The sequence below is a fragment of the Echinops telfairi genome, unplaced genomic scaffold (assembly GCF_000313985.2).
Source record: "Echinops telfairi isolate 266 unplaced genomic scaffold, ASM31398v2 ScPeMD7_31;HRSCAF=116, whole genome shotgun sequence".
NCBI classification, from domain to species: domain Eukaryota; kingdom Metazoa; phylum Chordata; class Mammalia; order Afrosoricida; family Tenrecidae; genus Echinops; species Echinops telfairi.
This window is the reverse complement of record NW_022103928.1, coordinates 14,781,832-14,797,503: the sequence shown is the minus strand read 5'-3', so window position 1 is coordinate 14,797,503 and position 15,672 is coordinate 14,781,832. Positions and strand designations below refer to the sequence as shown.

General features: G+C 42.2%; 1 protein-coding gene across 17 annotated transcripts in view; it reads right to left on the bottom strand.

The window, feature by feature from the left end:
• Window positions 1–15,672, bottom strand: part of MAGI1 (membrane associated guanylate kinase, WW and PDZ domain containing 1) — a 758,591-nt gene that overhangs the window by 308,260 nt on the left and 434,659 nt on the right. For all 17 annotated transcript variants that reach the window (XM_045289931.1, XM_045289933.1, XM_045289932.1 and 14 more), the window contains exon 2: window positions 2,117–2,233. In XM_045289931.1, coding sequence (XP_045145866.1) covers window positions 2,117–2,233 — 117 coding nt within the window. The remainder of the gene's footprint in view (window positions 1–2,116; window positions 2,234–15,672) is intronic.

Sequence of the window (15,672 nt, the reverse complement as noted above, 5' to 3'; positions counted from 1 at the left end):
CATTCCCCACTTCTTAAATGGGAATCTAAGCAGGGGGAAAATTACACAGAGAACAATCTTGATTCTGCAATTACAGAATTCTGCAAAATTGTATTCTGCCTGCTGTACTGTCACCTCAGGGACAGCTAAGGTGCAGCCAAGGGAACCTGAGAGTCAAACCATCTGGATCTACCATTTATCAATGGCATGGTCTTCCCGGGACTCGCTCATCTGTACCATAGATACTAAGAACCTCAGCTTCCAAGGCTTATTATGAGGTCAGAGCACACGTGAACTCAAGGAAGCTGCACTCTCTGACACTGGGTCAGTTACGACATAGAGGGGCCCTCTAGGACAGTGGGTTCTCAACCTTCCTAATGCCGCGACCCTTGGGTACAGTTCCTCATGTTGTGGTGACCCCCCAACCATCAAATTAATTTTATTGCTACTGTTAGGAAACAGGCGACCCCTGTGAAAGGGTCATTTGACCCCCAAAGGGGTTGCGACCCACAGGTTGAGAATCGCTGCTTTGGAGAGCATACAACTACCCCTATGGATTTCTACCCTGAGACGGTCATGCTTCACAGGAACAGAAAGCCTGGTGGTTTCAAATGGCTGACCTTGTGGTTAGCAGAGTATTGGGGGTGGGGGTGGGGGGGAAAGAAACCATCCCAGTAAGAGAATTATATTCATGTGATCTTGTCATTTTGAATGAAATTAACTAACTGAATGCCATCCCAGGACTCACACCTCCTGACCGGCTGTAGAGGAATGTCGCATTGGGGCATGGGAAGCTTTCACTACAATTTAGATGCCAATTTATCTACCCCTAGAGGTTACCACAGCTGAGATTCTTGAAGGGAGGAATGAAGGTAAAGGCACTGACTGGAACGTGGCTGGTAGGAGGAATGACATCCACTTCCTTCTCCTCTGTGCCTCCTTTCACACACAAACTTGGTTTTCTGAATCCTGACAGTTTGTATGCCTGGAGTTCTCAGATTTGGCCCAATCTAACAATCTGAGGTGCTGGGCTATTTTAACTAGTGGGAATCTTTTCTTTCTTTCTTTCTTTTTTTTTTTTTTTAATCAATTTATTGGGGCTCATACAATTCGTCACAATACATAGATCAATTGTGTAAAGCACATCCACACATTTGTTGCCCTCATCATTCCCAAAATTTTCTTGCCTCTTGGGTTCCCGGAATCCACCCACCCTCCTTTTTTTTTTAATTTTCCCCCCCTCCCCTTCCCTTTCCCCCATGCACCCTTGATAATTCACAAACCACCACTGTATCTTATGTCTTGCGTAAGTATAACACCCAACATGGCAACAATAAAGGGGAAAAGATATGGAAACCATTTATGCAAATAAAAATTCTGATTTATGCGACCCTGCGCTACGAATCTGGCAAAAGTTAGTGAAAAGGAAGAGGGACATGAAGGAAGTCCTTCCCTTTGCTGGGAGCCGTGGGTCTCCACGGAGACCAGCCTGAAGGCTTCTCTAGCTCCTGTTCACCGCCATCCAGTTGATGTGGCCTCATGAAGACCCTCTGTGTACCAAGAGCGGAGCTGTGCCACAGGGTTTTCAAAGCTATAACCTCACAAAGGCAAATCACCTGTCTTCTGAAGCATGTCTGCATGGGTTCAAATTCCAACATTCTGACCTGTCATTGAGCACCTTGCTATGACTCCCAGAAGCTCCCTTGGGCCTGTACTTTGCCATTAATGATCATGATGGTCAAAAGTAACGGAGCATGACCCCATGCCAATGTCTTCCAAATGTCTCTGTACCATATCCCAATTACTCCTCATCACTTCCTGGAAGTCAGTGTTATACTGATAGCCTTCCCACTTCCATGAAAACTTGGTTTCCAAAGAATAGAGAACCGGCCCAGCAGTGCAAACTAGCAAGTGGCAGACCTTGTTTCAAAGCACAGGCAATGAGAGCCCATTTCTTAAAAGCCCATGTGATTCACCATGCTACATGCCCCAATGTCAATTACGATTCCCTAGACGTATCATGTCATTAAGTGGGCAAGTCAACCAAGTGTGCCCAAATCCACTGTTGAGACTCCTTTTCTGATGTTGGCTTCTCGCACACCCACCCAGCCCTCAGATGCCAAAATGGGCTACTTACAAGGCACAGCATGGCGATAAAGGTTATCTCTTATGGTTTGCTGGAGCTCATGGTCAGGTGAGCCTTTCTGGAAGCGTTGGTTGAGAAAATGTCGCAGGTCCTTGTTCAGCCTGCCTCCTACAGGAAACATAAAACAGACCGAGCACGTCAACACAGGGCTTCCAAATGCTGAGCCGCCCGAGAGCACTGTGCAGGAAAGTCATTCAAAGCAATTGGAGTCAACCACCCTTAATCCTTCTGAGTACCGGCTTACTTTAGGCTTCCCTCTGCAGGGGAAGAGGCAAACAAGAAAGTAATAAAGATAAAACAGCCTTGAAATGGCATTAATCTGGGGGTCCCATTTCACATAGCACTAGAAAGCTAAAATAACAAAGAATTTAAATTAGGCTATTACATTCAAAATATGTGCCATAGACACTCATTGATGCTATTACAGAGAAAGTAAATGGCTGGAACCTTAAAGCGGACGGTCTAGCAATAGCTATCAAATTATAAAATGGTCTTGGACGGGGGATTCGATTGTGAGGAATTTAGCTTATGGAGATGCTTGCAAAAACCTGCCAACATCTCCAGCAGTGTATGCTGCGGCTCTTTGAAAACAGCCAGTCAACAAAAACAAAAGCAAAACAAAAAATTGGGAAACAGCCAAAAGAGATCAATTACGTAGAGCACAGTCCCAACCATAGCTAATGAGGACTCTGCATAAAGTCAATCTTGAAGAGTTAATATTGCAGGGAAATTGGAGAAACTGTGTATTCATGGAAGGAATCACACACAAAAAGTTAACAGAGATGTCCTCTATAGGGAGAAGGGCTTGAGTTGGAGAAATCAGGGGCAAGTCTTCACTCTTTGTTCTACTGGCAGGTTGAGAGAGTACACAGATCTTTCTATGTTCAATTGATTTTCAAACACCAAATATATATATATTTAATTATTCTTAGTTTAAAAGTAACAGTTACCTAGGGGTAACAGGATTTTGCTTCGTTTCAAGTCTTTATATTTAACAGAAGGAGCCCTGGTGGTGCAGTGGCTAAGCGCTCATCTTCTACCCAAAATGTCAGTGGTGCAAATCCTGTGGGAAACACGGCAGTCTGCTCCTGGAAAGAGTTACAGGTTTGGAAACCCTACGGATAACTTTTTCTCGGAATCTACTCAACAGCAATGAGTTTGGTTTTCTGGATACTTTTATAGAGCAACACTAAAACCAAAATCATTGCATTGTTATAAAACATGTATAGATAAGAGAAGTTAAATAACTATTTTTCTCCTCCTAAATCACAAACACAAATTATAGTCCACAGGATCAACAGAAGGCTTGTAAATCAACCTAGCTAGCATTCGCTTTGAATGGAGAACGTCCCAGTGGCTGCTGAGAACAAGGCTAAGATCGTCTTTCCATTTTTAGACCAGATGAAAATTAGGCAAGAGCATCTCTGGCCTGGGAGAAGGAGTACAGTGATCCAGTAACGAAGTGAGACACAGAATTAGTGTCTTTAGATGAGAGCATCCCCACGGTCAAAAAGAGTAAATAATGCGGATGACCATGATGGCTGAGACAGTGCTGTGCCCTACCTAGATAAGGAAGGTACTGACCTTGATTTTAATATCATGCTCAAAATAAGATTCGCTGCTACAGCTGCTCTTTCAGAACAGACTGATGAAATCCAATTAGAACTATGATACCGTATGTACTCGAGAAGAAGCTGAGTTTTTCAGTACACTTAAAAAAAATCATTTTATTGGGGCCTCGTACAACCCTCATCACAATCCATGCATCCATCCATTGTGTCAAGCACATTGTACATTTGTTGCCATCATCATTCTCAAAACATTTGCTTTCTACGTGAGCCCTTGGAATCAGCTCCTCATTTTTCCCCCTCTCCCTGCCCCCCCTCCCTCATGAACCCTTGATAATTTATAAATTATTATTTTGTCATGTCTTACACTGTCCAACATCTCCCTTCACCCACTTTTCTGTTGTCCAACCCCAAGAAGGAGGTTATATGTAGATCCTTGTAATCACTTCCCCCTTTCTACCCCACCTTCCCTCCACCCTCCCGGTATCACCACTCTCACCACTGGTCCTGAAAGGATCATCTGTTCTAGATTCCCTGTGTTTCCAGTTCCTATCTGTACCAGTGTACACCCTCTGCTCCAGCCAGATTTGTAAAATAGAATTGGGATCATGAGAGAGGGAGGGAGAAAGAATTTAAGAACTAAAGGAAAGTTGTATGTTTCATTGTTGCTGCCCTGCACCCAGACTGGCTCATCTCCTCCCTGTGGCCCTTCAGCAAGGGGATGTCCAGTTGCCTACAGATGGGCTTTGGGTTTCCACTCTGCACTCCCCCTCATTTACAATGATAAAATTTTTTGTCCTTTGATGCCTGATACCTGATCCCCTCGACACCTTGCAGTCACACAGGCTGTTGTGCTTCTTCCATGTAGGCTTTGTTGCTTCTGATCTAGATGGCTGCTTGTTTACCTGCAAGCCTTTAAGACCCTGACACTATATCTTTTGATAGCCGGGCACCATCAGTCTTTCTTCACCACATTCGCTTATGCACACATTTGTCTTCAATAACCGTGTAGGCAAGGTGTGTATCATGGAATGTCAATTCAATAGAACAAAGCGTTCTTGCATTGAGCAAGTACTTGAGTGGAGGCCCAATGTCCACCTGCTGCCTTAATACTAAACCTATAAATACATTCACATAGAACTATTTCCACATCATCCTATATAAATATATTTACATATGAACATGCCTGTATTTAGACCTTTATAAAGGTCCTTTGCTTAATTGAAAGGAAAACAGAGTGCCTTGGTAATTAGGCCAGATGGACTCTCTGAACTTCATTTTTTTCTTCTGTAAAAAGGAGCTTGTATATGATAGCAGCAATACCACAACATTATTGTGAGGATTAAGCATGATGACACAGGTGACATACTTGGGACAATGCTTGCCAAAGAGAAAGCACTTGGTGAAAAATGGACATTAATATGCAAAACATATAAATATATAAAGTATCAATGACTGTTGATGTAAACGAGGCAAGAACAGAGATGGGTCCAAACGTGGACATTTACTCTTTTTATAAATGCACATTATAGGAAAAAAATAAATATAAATTTATCCTACAGGTACAGAAATAATGTAGAACAAAGTGTAGGCTGGTTAAAGGACACATGTAATATCTACTTGTACTGAAAGTGGTGTGGACATATGTCAGTTGGTAACAAACATTTAGTGGGTGTTTAATATATTCCAGGCACTGTTTTGAAATTGAAATTTGAAAATGAAACCAACTTGTACATCACTAACATCTGATAGAGCTGCCAACTCACCTCTAAGTGCAAGGCACTCTGGAATTTAATTAAGGAATAGCAAAGTTTATCAGCAAAATTGTCACTGGGTTATATATATTCCTCTTAGAAGATTACAGTTCTAGACAATATGAAGAGACCAACCTGTGGAAAACATTGCTATATGATCCAGATAGATATATACAATAAGAAATGAAAATCGGTAAGCAAACCAATGCTTGTACACAAATGTTCCTGGTAGCACTAATTACATTAGTCTAAGGGTAGAAAAGACATCAAATGTCCAACAACAGAGGAATGGATAAACAAAATGCAGTGCACACATACAATGGAATACTACTCAACAATAGAGAGAAATGAAGTGCTGATGCAGTCCACAACGTGGAAGAGCCCTTATGGAAGCAGTCAATGGAAGCAGTCAGTGACAAAAAGAGCAAAAAGGTTAAGATCCCACTTATATACAACATCTACAGTAGGCCAGGGAATAAAGGCCCAAGTTTATGAGTGGTCTCCAGGGGTTGGTGAGAAAGATGGCGAAAGGAAGACACAATGCTGAGGGAACACTCTGATGATTGATTAACTCTGAGAACAGATAAGACTGATCAATATAATGCACGTATTGAATGTCACTAAATTGTACAAGTGACATTAAATAGTGACAATATGCTCGCCATGGAGCCCTGGTGACAAGTGGAGCTGCTAACTGCAACATCACAAGATTCACCCACTAGCTAAAGTGCGAGAGGGCGGAGGCTGCCGCTCCTAGCAAGACCCTCAGCCTTGGGAGCCGAAGGAGGCCTTCTATCGTGCCCTATTGGGTCGCTATGAAGCAGAACAGACTTGAAAGTAGTTAGGTGTCTATTTCTAATTGTACAAGTAAAGAGTACTCGGATGGCAAATGTTTAGTTGTGTGTGTGTATATATAGATATAGATATAACTATATAGATATACAGCAATACAAATAAAGATGGCGAGTTATTATGTAAGTTATGAATAGCAAAGTTGTCTGTAGGTCCATAGACAATCAGACACACTGTAAAACCAGGAAAAGAGAACCGACAACAGTCTCCACTTAGTGTCACAGTGACCCGACAGGACAGTAGAACTGGTCTTGTGGATCTCAGAGACTGAAACTCTTTTGACTTATTATTTTTTTCCCTAAGTAAAAAGTAGATTTTAATAATGAGTTTAAGTTCCCTGCTTTTCATAAATCAGATTAATGTTTAACAGTTTTATTAGCACTTCACCCACAAGTCATACAATTTAATCGATTCAATCATATTGAGAAGAGTTGTACAATTGTCAGCACATTCAATTCTAGAACATATTCTTCTTCCTTGTACTCATGGTGAGTCATGTCATTTTTTTCTCTAATTGTGGCAAAAATATACACAACAAAACATTCTCCAATTCGAAAATGTCCACAAATAGAATTCAGCACCATTGATTAAACTCTTCATGTAGTATAACCATTATTAATGTTCTTTTCCAGATCATTCCACCACCATTAGCATAAACTCAATGCCCTCTAAGCAACACCTTTTTCTCCTTCACCCACGGTAACCACTGGTCAAGACTGTAACTCTTTACAGGAGTAGAACCTCTTCTTCCACCCCTAGAATGGCCGGTGGTTTAGAACTCCTGACCATTTGGTTAGCAGCCTAATGTATATGAGTCAGAAATGACTCTTTTGCAGTGAGTTTGTTCAAAGTTTAGTAATTCTTCCCCTGAAATATGCCAGAGGCTCACACATCCTTGAGGATCACACAAGGTCACTGTCAAGATAAATTTCGGTCAAATGGTTTGAAGGGTATTGCTGAGCTTGAGCTTTTATTAAGACTAGCAGGCTAGTTAGAGTTTGACTATCACGCTAAAACTCCTCTCCACTGCGGATATGCAAAAGGGTAGGGTTAACTGTTAACATTTACTCTGTGTTCCATGACATTTGTAAGCAAAAAGCCTTAACTTTCGCAGTCCATTAAGAATACTGTATTTTTGGCATCTAATCTGAAATTAATTGCCAATTATTCAGGGAACACATCTATAAATATTCTGCTAATTGTGAAGGGCAGTGTGCCAATGAAATAATAACTTGTAAGAGGGAGAAGTCTATTGTATCATCTTCACTTTCTTTGATATTCAAGATTTGCTTTGTAAATGGAGAGAAGGAATATAAGTCTGGTCGACCTGGAACATTTTATAAGAAAAGAGTTCAGAAGACCGCCACCCTGGTTAGTTGGGGGTACAGTCCAGGTACATGTTCCTGCGGTTGCTTATCATTTCCACAGTTTCTCCCTTGATGCCGTGAAAATGAGCACATGGTTGATTCGTTCTCCCCATAGAAGCAGACATGCCTAATTGCTCATTTACTTCCCATCGCAGCATCCAGCCCCTCTTATATTTTCTTCCAATAGCAGATGGGCATAGGGGGTCTTTATCCTCCAAGCCTAAATTCAAAATGTTTGCTATAAGCCTGCATTTTTGGCTATATTAATTGGATCATGAAGTTTTGCCTTGGCAGTTTTCAATGTATAGAAAATAACCATGTAGCCACTGTGGCTCTTTTGAATTTTATATATAAAACAAAAGGGGGACTTGTGGGGAGAAGTCAGACACTTGCTGCCAGACTGCTGTCTCATCCCACAGCAGGGCTGGGCCTGCTCCCTGCTGCTGGGGACAATGGCCTACTTCTCTCTGAAGCTTTGGGACCATTAGCTTGGTTCCTCTAGGTGGGGTTTGCACCCTACTGATAATGTTCCTATGGAGACCCAGAGACCAACCCCTAGACCACCCACTCATTGCTGTGTAACCTATAGTGCAGCCCCTTCCTGTGACGTATGTCTTTACCTGTAATTAGTGGGCTGGATTGCCCCCAAAAGGTATATAGGTGTGAGTCAGCAGAACTTCTCTCTCTGACTCTCTGACTCGCTCTGACCCTGAGCTCCTTGCTGCTCACTCCCTGCTCAGTCCCCTCTCCCTTGTTCCCCTTCCCTCCTTCCCTTCCCCCTCTCTCCACGTGGACCACCAAGCTGGGCTGAGGTGAGCAATGTTGCTATGTATCATGCCTGACTGTATTATTGTATTATCTCTCATGTTCTCAATGACTTTAATATAATGCTTATATATCTCAAAAAAAAAAAAAAAAAGAAAAGAGTTCAGAGCTTATTTTAAGACACTATGTTATTTACACGGGATTTAGACTTTCTTCTGGAATTTGTCTTCATTTGACCCTTTGGTGCCATATCAAAAGGAGCCCTGAAGGAACTGTTGGAAGTGGTCAACAACCCCACTCCTGGCTGAAAGGGTAGCTCTGAACACCCACCTGCCACTGTGGGAGAAAGATGCTGCGGGTGGATTCCCTACAATACACAGCCATAGAACCTCTTTATTTGGAACATCTATGCCACACTACAGGGCTGCTGTGAGTTGGAGTCAACTTGGTGGCAATGGGCTTGTTTTTTTTTAAATCTCCACATTGTTACATGGAGAAATAAAAAGCCTATTAGGTACTGCTTTGGGGGAGCTAAGAAAAGTCTTGGTGGTGTGGTGAGTTATACAATGAGCTGATAACCACAAGGTCAGCAGTCCGAAACCACCATACCATGAGAAAAAAATGAGGCTCTCTACTCCCATAAAGAGTTACAATCTCAGAATCCCACTGGGGCAGTTCTACCCTGTCCTAGAGGGTTGCTGTAAGTCAGAATTGAATAGATGGCAATTAGATTAACTGAATGACATAACCTGAAATTTACCAAAAAATATCCTCTATTTTTTCATATTATTTATTTTATAGATTTATTCACACTAATTGATATGTTTTAATTTAAACATTGTGTAATATTCCATTATAAAAATACACTGCAGCAGGCATGGTAGCTAAGTGGTAAAGCATCAGGCTCATAAACAATAAAATACAATTTATTTCTCCCTCATAGAAAATTAGACGGTTTACAGGTTTGTTTGCTTTTTTCCACTACAAACAATACCACTATAAATGCCCTTTTAATAACTCCCCCCACACTTTTTTTTTAACAAGTCTGTATGAGTTCCCTCTAGACCATAGGCTCTTCTGGTAGTGTAGTGGTTATGCATTGGACTGGGATCCCCAAGGTTGGAAGCTTGAAACCACCAGCCATTCCTCGGGAGGAAAGCGCGTTTTCTGTTCTTCTACACAGTTACAGTCTCGGAATCCTACTTGGGGTCACTGTGAGTTGGCATGGACTTGATGACATTGAGCTTGATTTCTGTAAAAGCTCTCAAACTTATTTTACTAACCTCTCCCTTTTCAGCAAACAAACAAACAAACAAACATCACCCCCATCCCCTGCCCTGACTATTTAAACCTGGAAGTAGTCATAAACATCTTCATCTTATCTTAAAAAATCAAAACCAAACCCATGACTACAGAGTAAATTCTCACTCGTAGTAATCCAAAAGGATAAAGTAGAATGTCCATTGAGCCTCCAAGGTTGTTAGTTTGTACAGAGGAAAACTGCCACATCTTTCTCAAGGGAGATGGTGGAGGGTTCAAACTGACATCCTTTCACATTGTGGGTGACCACTTTAACCACTGCAGCAACACAGTCCTTTCAGTTTATCTTAAACACCAACAAACAAAAGACAAAGCTGCTGCCATCAAAGTCAAGTCTGATTCCCTATAGGGTCACCAGGCAAGTACAATTTGGTATCAGTACTACAAAAGTTGCAGCAGTATATTGACAGGGAGCTGTGAAGATTCAGTCTGGATTCAGAAGAAGACATGGGACAAGGGATATCATTGCTGGTATCAGATGGATCTAGGATGAAAGCCAAGAATACCAGAGAGATGTTTACTTGTTTCGTATTGACTATACCAAGGCATTTGATTGTGTGGATAATAAGAAACTATGGATAGCCTTGAGAAGAATTGGAATTCCAGATGACTTCATTGTGCTCGTGTGGAACTTAGACATGGGTCAGGAGACAGTTGTATAACAGAGAAAGGGAATACTACATTGTTTAAAATCAGGAAAGGTCTGTATGTCAGGTTTGTATCCTCTCCTCATACATATTCAATCTGTATGCTGGGCAAATAACTAGAGAGGCTGGATTATATAAAGAAGAATCCTGTGGCATCAGGATTGGAGGAAGGCTTATTAATAACCCGCAACACGCTGTGGACTCAACCCTGCAGCTCAAAGTGAGGAAGAGTTGGAGCACTTGCTGATGAAGATCAAGGACCACAGCCTTCAGTATGGAGTACAACTCAATGTAAAAAAAAATATCAAAATTCTCACAACTGGACCAATAGCTCACATTATGATAAGTGTAGAAAAGAACGAATGTGTCCAGGATTTTGCCTTGATTGGATCCACAATCCATTCTCATGGAAGCAGCAGTTCAAACAGCGCACTGCATTGGATAAATCTGTCTTGGAAGAAGCGAGACCAGAATGCTCCTTAGAGGAAAGGATGGAGAGACTTAGTCTCACATACGTTGGAGATGTTATTGAGATGCGTCCCTAGAGAAGGGCATCGAGCTTGAGAAAGCAGAGGAGCAGGGAAAAAGAGGAAGTCTTCACAAGATGGGCCGACACAGTGGCTACAACAACGGGCTCAGACTAAGAACAATTGTGAGGCTGGCACAGGACTGGGCAGAGTTTCACTTTGTTACAGCGGGTCCTTATGGGTCAGGACCGACTCATGGCACCTATAGCAACAACAGGGTTTCCAAGGCTGTCGATATCTGAATAGGAACAGAAAGCTTCCTGAGGCTTGGCTACTGGGTTTGAACTGCTGACCTTTTAGTTAGCAGTCCAATGTTCAATCTACCATACCACCAGGGCTCAATGTATCCACACACCACTAAATTCTTTCCTAAAATGGTAATTCTAACTTAACTCCACAGCAGATTAGATTTGACATTCCTGTTTTCTACGCTCATGTCAATAATTGCTTTTGTCAGTGTAGGGGGCTGGGGTGCAGGCAGTGGGTTACACAGCCACCCCAGGGTTTGATGATACACTGTAAGAACTCATTGGAGGAGCTACTAACAATGAGTACAAAATAAAGAAAATGTTCTATAATAGGCTGTGGCGATGATTGCAAAAATTATTTTTAATAAATTCAGCCCATTGGAATGTGTAGTATATGCATTATATGTCAATACAAAAACAGAGAAAACGAAAAGAATACACAGGACTGAGCATATAGCCTTACAGCCACGACTTGTTACAACAAAAGGGAAAAGGGACAGGCCCAGGGGAAACTAGGCACAAGGTTCCAAGGGTCTGAACCCAGTGGAGTCACAGGAGAGGAGCTTAACTCCAAACAGTGAGTGGAAAGAACATGTGTGGGATATTGCCTCCTGGAAAACTCAGAAAACATTTGGGGTCCAGTGTTTGCACTGGAGGCTGGACAGGTAGGTAGCCTCTACCTATCATGTACTAAAACTCCACACTCCAGGAGGAAAGGACAAAGCATATCACTTATGCAGTTTACACAGTGAGCCCCTCATATTCATTCTGGGAACGGAAGAAACCCTCCTGGAAATTCCAGCTCCCTGATGCCAGCCAAGGGTCAACCTTGTAAGCAGGCCTTTCAAGGACAGGATGTCAGGCCCGCCATGGTAACTCTGTTCTGTACAGGACAACATTTTTAAAATTAAATTAATAAAGCATTTTATTGGGGACTCTTATAGCACTTATAAAAATCCATACATCAATTGTATCAAACACATTTGTACATATGTTGCCATCATCATTTTCAAAATATTTTCTTTCTGCTTGAGCCTTTGGTATCAGCTTTTCTTTTTTCCCTACCCCTTCTACCCTCGTGGAACCCTGATAAATGATAAATGATTATTATTTTCATATCTTACACCATCGACGGTCTCCTAGGACATCTTTAAAAATGCTTCTCAAACTGAATAAGAAAAAGAAAAAAAGGTATAGTGGTACTATATTAATTTACACTGACCATTTGCTAGTGAGATCACTTACAGGTTACCTGTGATAGTGTACTTCCCATCATATTTCATGTAAATTGTCTTTTATGTTTCTTCTTCTGCGATTTGCCTGTTCTTTGTATATTTTTCTACAGGCTTGTCTTGCTACTTAATAAGGCAGCACTCTCTATATATTCTTCATATACATCCTTTATCAATTATTGATGATACAAGTTTTTCTCATTTCCATCTGGTATAAGCATTGAGAAACTTACTAAGCAAAAAGTCAGTGATTGAAAGAAACCCACCAGTTGCTCCACAGGAGAAACATAAGGCAGCATGCTCATATAAAAATACATAATCTCTCAGAAGACCCAAAACAGTCATAACTGGGCCCGGTCCCAATCTCAACTATGTGGATATTCCCCCTCTGCCAGAAGAATGCACTTCAGAGGACAGCACTGAAGCTACAGCTCAGGGAGAGGGGCGTGTCTGATCAGAGCACACAGGAGCACAGAAAGAGGGAAGGAGAGCATGTGGGATACATCTTGGCCCACCAAGGCCTGAAGACAATATTCCTGTTTGAGCAGCCAATGCAGAAAGAGGGCCATAGAGCCAGCCCCACCACCAGACATGACATCCCTCACTGACCCATAGCGCTTGGGGAACAACACTAGAGGTGCAGTGCGGAAATTGTGCCTGATCTGACTACACACACCACTCCGGCGCAAAACAACACTAAGCGCACGCAACAGAGCAGCATGGGGAGCAAAGCAATGAAATTCCTGGGGAATACCAAAAATAGACTTTGGGGGCAGAGCATGGCACCCTATCAGACTCAACTGGAAAATACTACTAATGGTCAACAAACAGACCTTGAACTATTTATAGGCTTTTTTTTTGGTCATCTATTTGGTTGTTTTGTCTTGCTTTGTCTTGTTTTTGTGCTTATTACTGTCTCTGCATGTCTATCTAGATAAGATAGGCAGGATAAACAATCCAGAGGAGAAAACAATGGGACTGATAGTTCCAGGGGGACAGCAGAAGGGGGGGGGAGTGGGTGTTCACAAACTCAGGAACAAGGAAGCAACAAGTGATCTAAAATCTATGGTGAGGAAGGCGTAGGATGCCAGGTAGGGCTTGACCAAGGGCAATGTAACTGAAAGGAATTATTGAAACCCTAATGAAGGTTGAACATGATAGTGGGACAAGAGTAAAGTAAAAGGAAATAGAGGAAAAAAGTAGGAGGCAAAGGGCATTTACAGAGGTCTAAATACAGGCATGTACATATGTAAATACATTTATATATGACAATGGGGAAATAGATCTATGTGTATATATTTATAGGTTAAGTATTAAAGTAGTAGATGGACATTGGACCTCTACTCAAATACTTCCTCAATGGAAGAACACTTTGGTCTAATAACCTGGTATTCTGTGATGCCACTTCCTGACACAATCGCTGAAGACAAAATGGGTGCATAACCAAATATGGTGAAGAAAGTTAATGGTGCCCGGCTATCAAAAGACATAGCATCTGGGGTCTTAAAGGCTTGAAGATTAGCAAGCGGCCATCTAGCTGAGAAGGAACAAAGTCCACATGGAAGAAGCACACCAGCCTGTGTGATCATGAGGGGTTGATAGGATCAGGTATCAGGCATCAAAGACCCAGAACAAAAAAATCATGTCATTGTGAATAAAGGAGAATGTGGAATGGAGACCCAAAGCCCATCTGTTGACAATTGGACATCCCCTTACAGAAGGGTCACAAGGAAGAGACGAGCCAATCAGGGTGCAGTATAGCACCGATGAAACACACAACATTCCTCTAGTTCCCTAAACTCAGGGAATCTAGGACAGATAAACCACTCAGAACTGATATTGAGAGTAGCAATACCAGGAGGGGAAGGGAAAGGTGGGGGAGAAAAGAGGAACTGATCACAATGATGGATGTACAACACCCCCCCCAACACACACACACACACACACACACACACACACACACACTAGGGGGATGAACAACAGAAATGTAGGTGAAGGGAGACAGCAGATGGTGTAAGATATGGAAAAAAAAATTTTATAATTTATCAAGGGTTCACAAGAGTGGGAGGGGCCAGGAGGGAATACCAAGGGCTCAAGTAGAAAATGTTTTGAAAATGATGAAGGCAACGTCTGCACAAATGTGGTTTATACAACTGATGTATGCATTGTTATAAGAGCCTTAAGAGAACCCCAATAAAATAATTTATTAAAAATATAATAATATGAAGTCTCGGAAACCCGAGGAGTGTTGTGTTCTATTCGATCCTGTGGGGTCTCCACGTGGAAGGACAGACTGGACAGCAGTGAGTTTTACTTGAGGTTGATCAGTATCAAATTATTCTCTAACTATAACTGAATTGTGCCATTTGTCCATGTTCATCTCACATGCCACACAGGTTTCTGCCAACTCAACCAGAAGTTCAAGATGATAGATTAGGAGGGGGCTCTGTTTATTTGGATCTAAATCTCCAAAGATAGAGTTACTGCAGACAATACCAGTCTGTACAGATATATCTCCAAGGCAAGATAGTGAGTGTTCAAAGAGAACACATTAGTGCATTCTTAACTCATCCTTCATCCTTTCTTTTCTGAACACATTCATTTCTGAATATGAAGGCAAAACTCAGCTCCTGGCATGCTCCAGGGAATGCACATCTGGAAGGCTGATCAATGGCATTTCACTACACTTAGAATTCAGAATTTCCCTGTGGAGATATGGAGAGGTCTGAGGGGCCAGCCCCAATCCCAACTACTATGTGGACACCTGCCTCTCCCCACAAGAAGAATTTATTTCAAAGGACGGGATTGAATCTGCAGCTCCAGGAGACGGACATATCTGATTGGAGTACACGGGAGCAGATGAAGGGGGAGGAGGAGAGAGTGGAGCACATCCTGGCCCACCAGGCCTTGAGACAATGTTCCCGATTAGAGCAGCCAGTCCACAGAGAGGACCACATGGCCAGCCTCACTATGAAACATGACATTCCTCACTGACTCATAGCCCTACAAGGGAAAACACCAGAGACACAGTGTGGGAATTGCGCCCGATCTGATCCAGCCACACCGAGGCAAAACACTAAGGGGGTGCAACAGAACAGCAAGGGAATGGAACGGTGAGGTCCCCAAGGAATGCTGAAGGTGGACTTTGGGGCCAGGGCGTGGTGCCACAACAGACTGGACTGGAAAACACTCCTAAAGGCCAACAAACAGTCCTTGGACGAACTACAAGCTTTGCTTTTTTGTTGTGTTTTGTTTTGTTGTCATTGG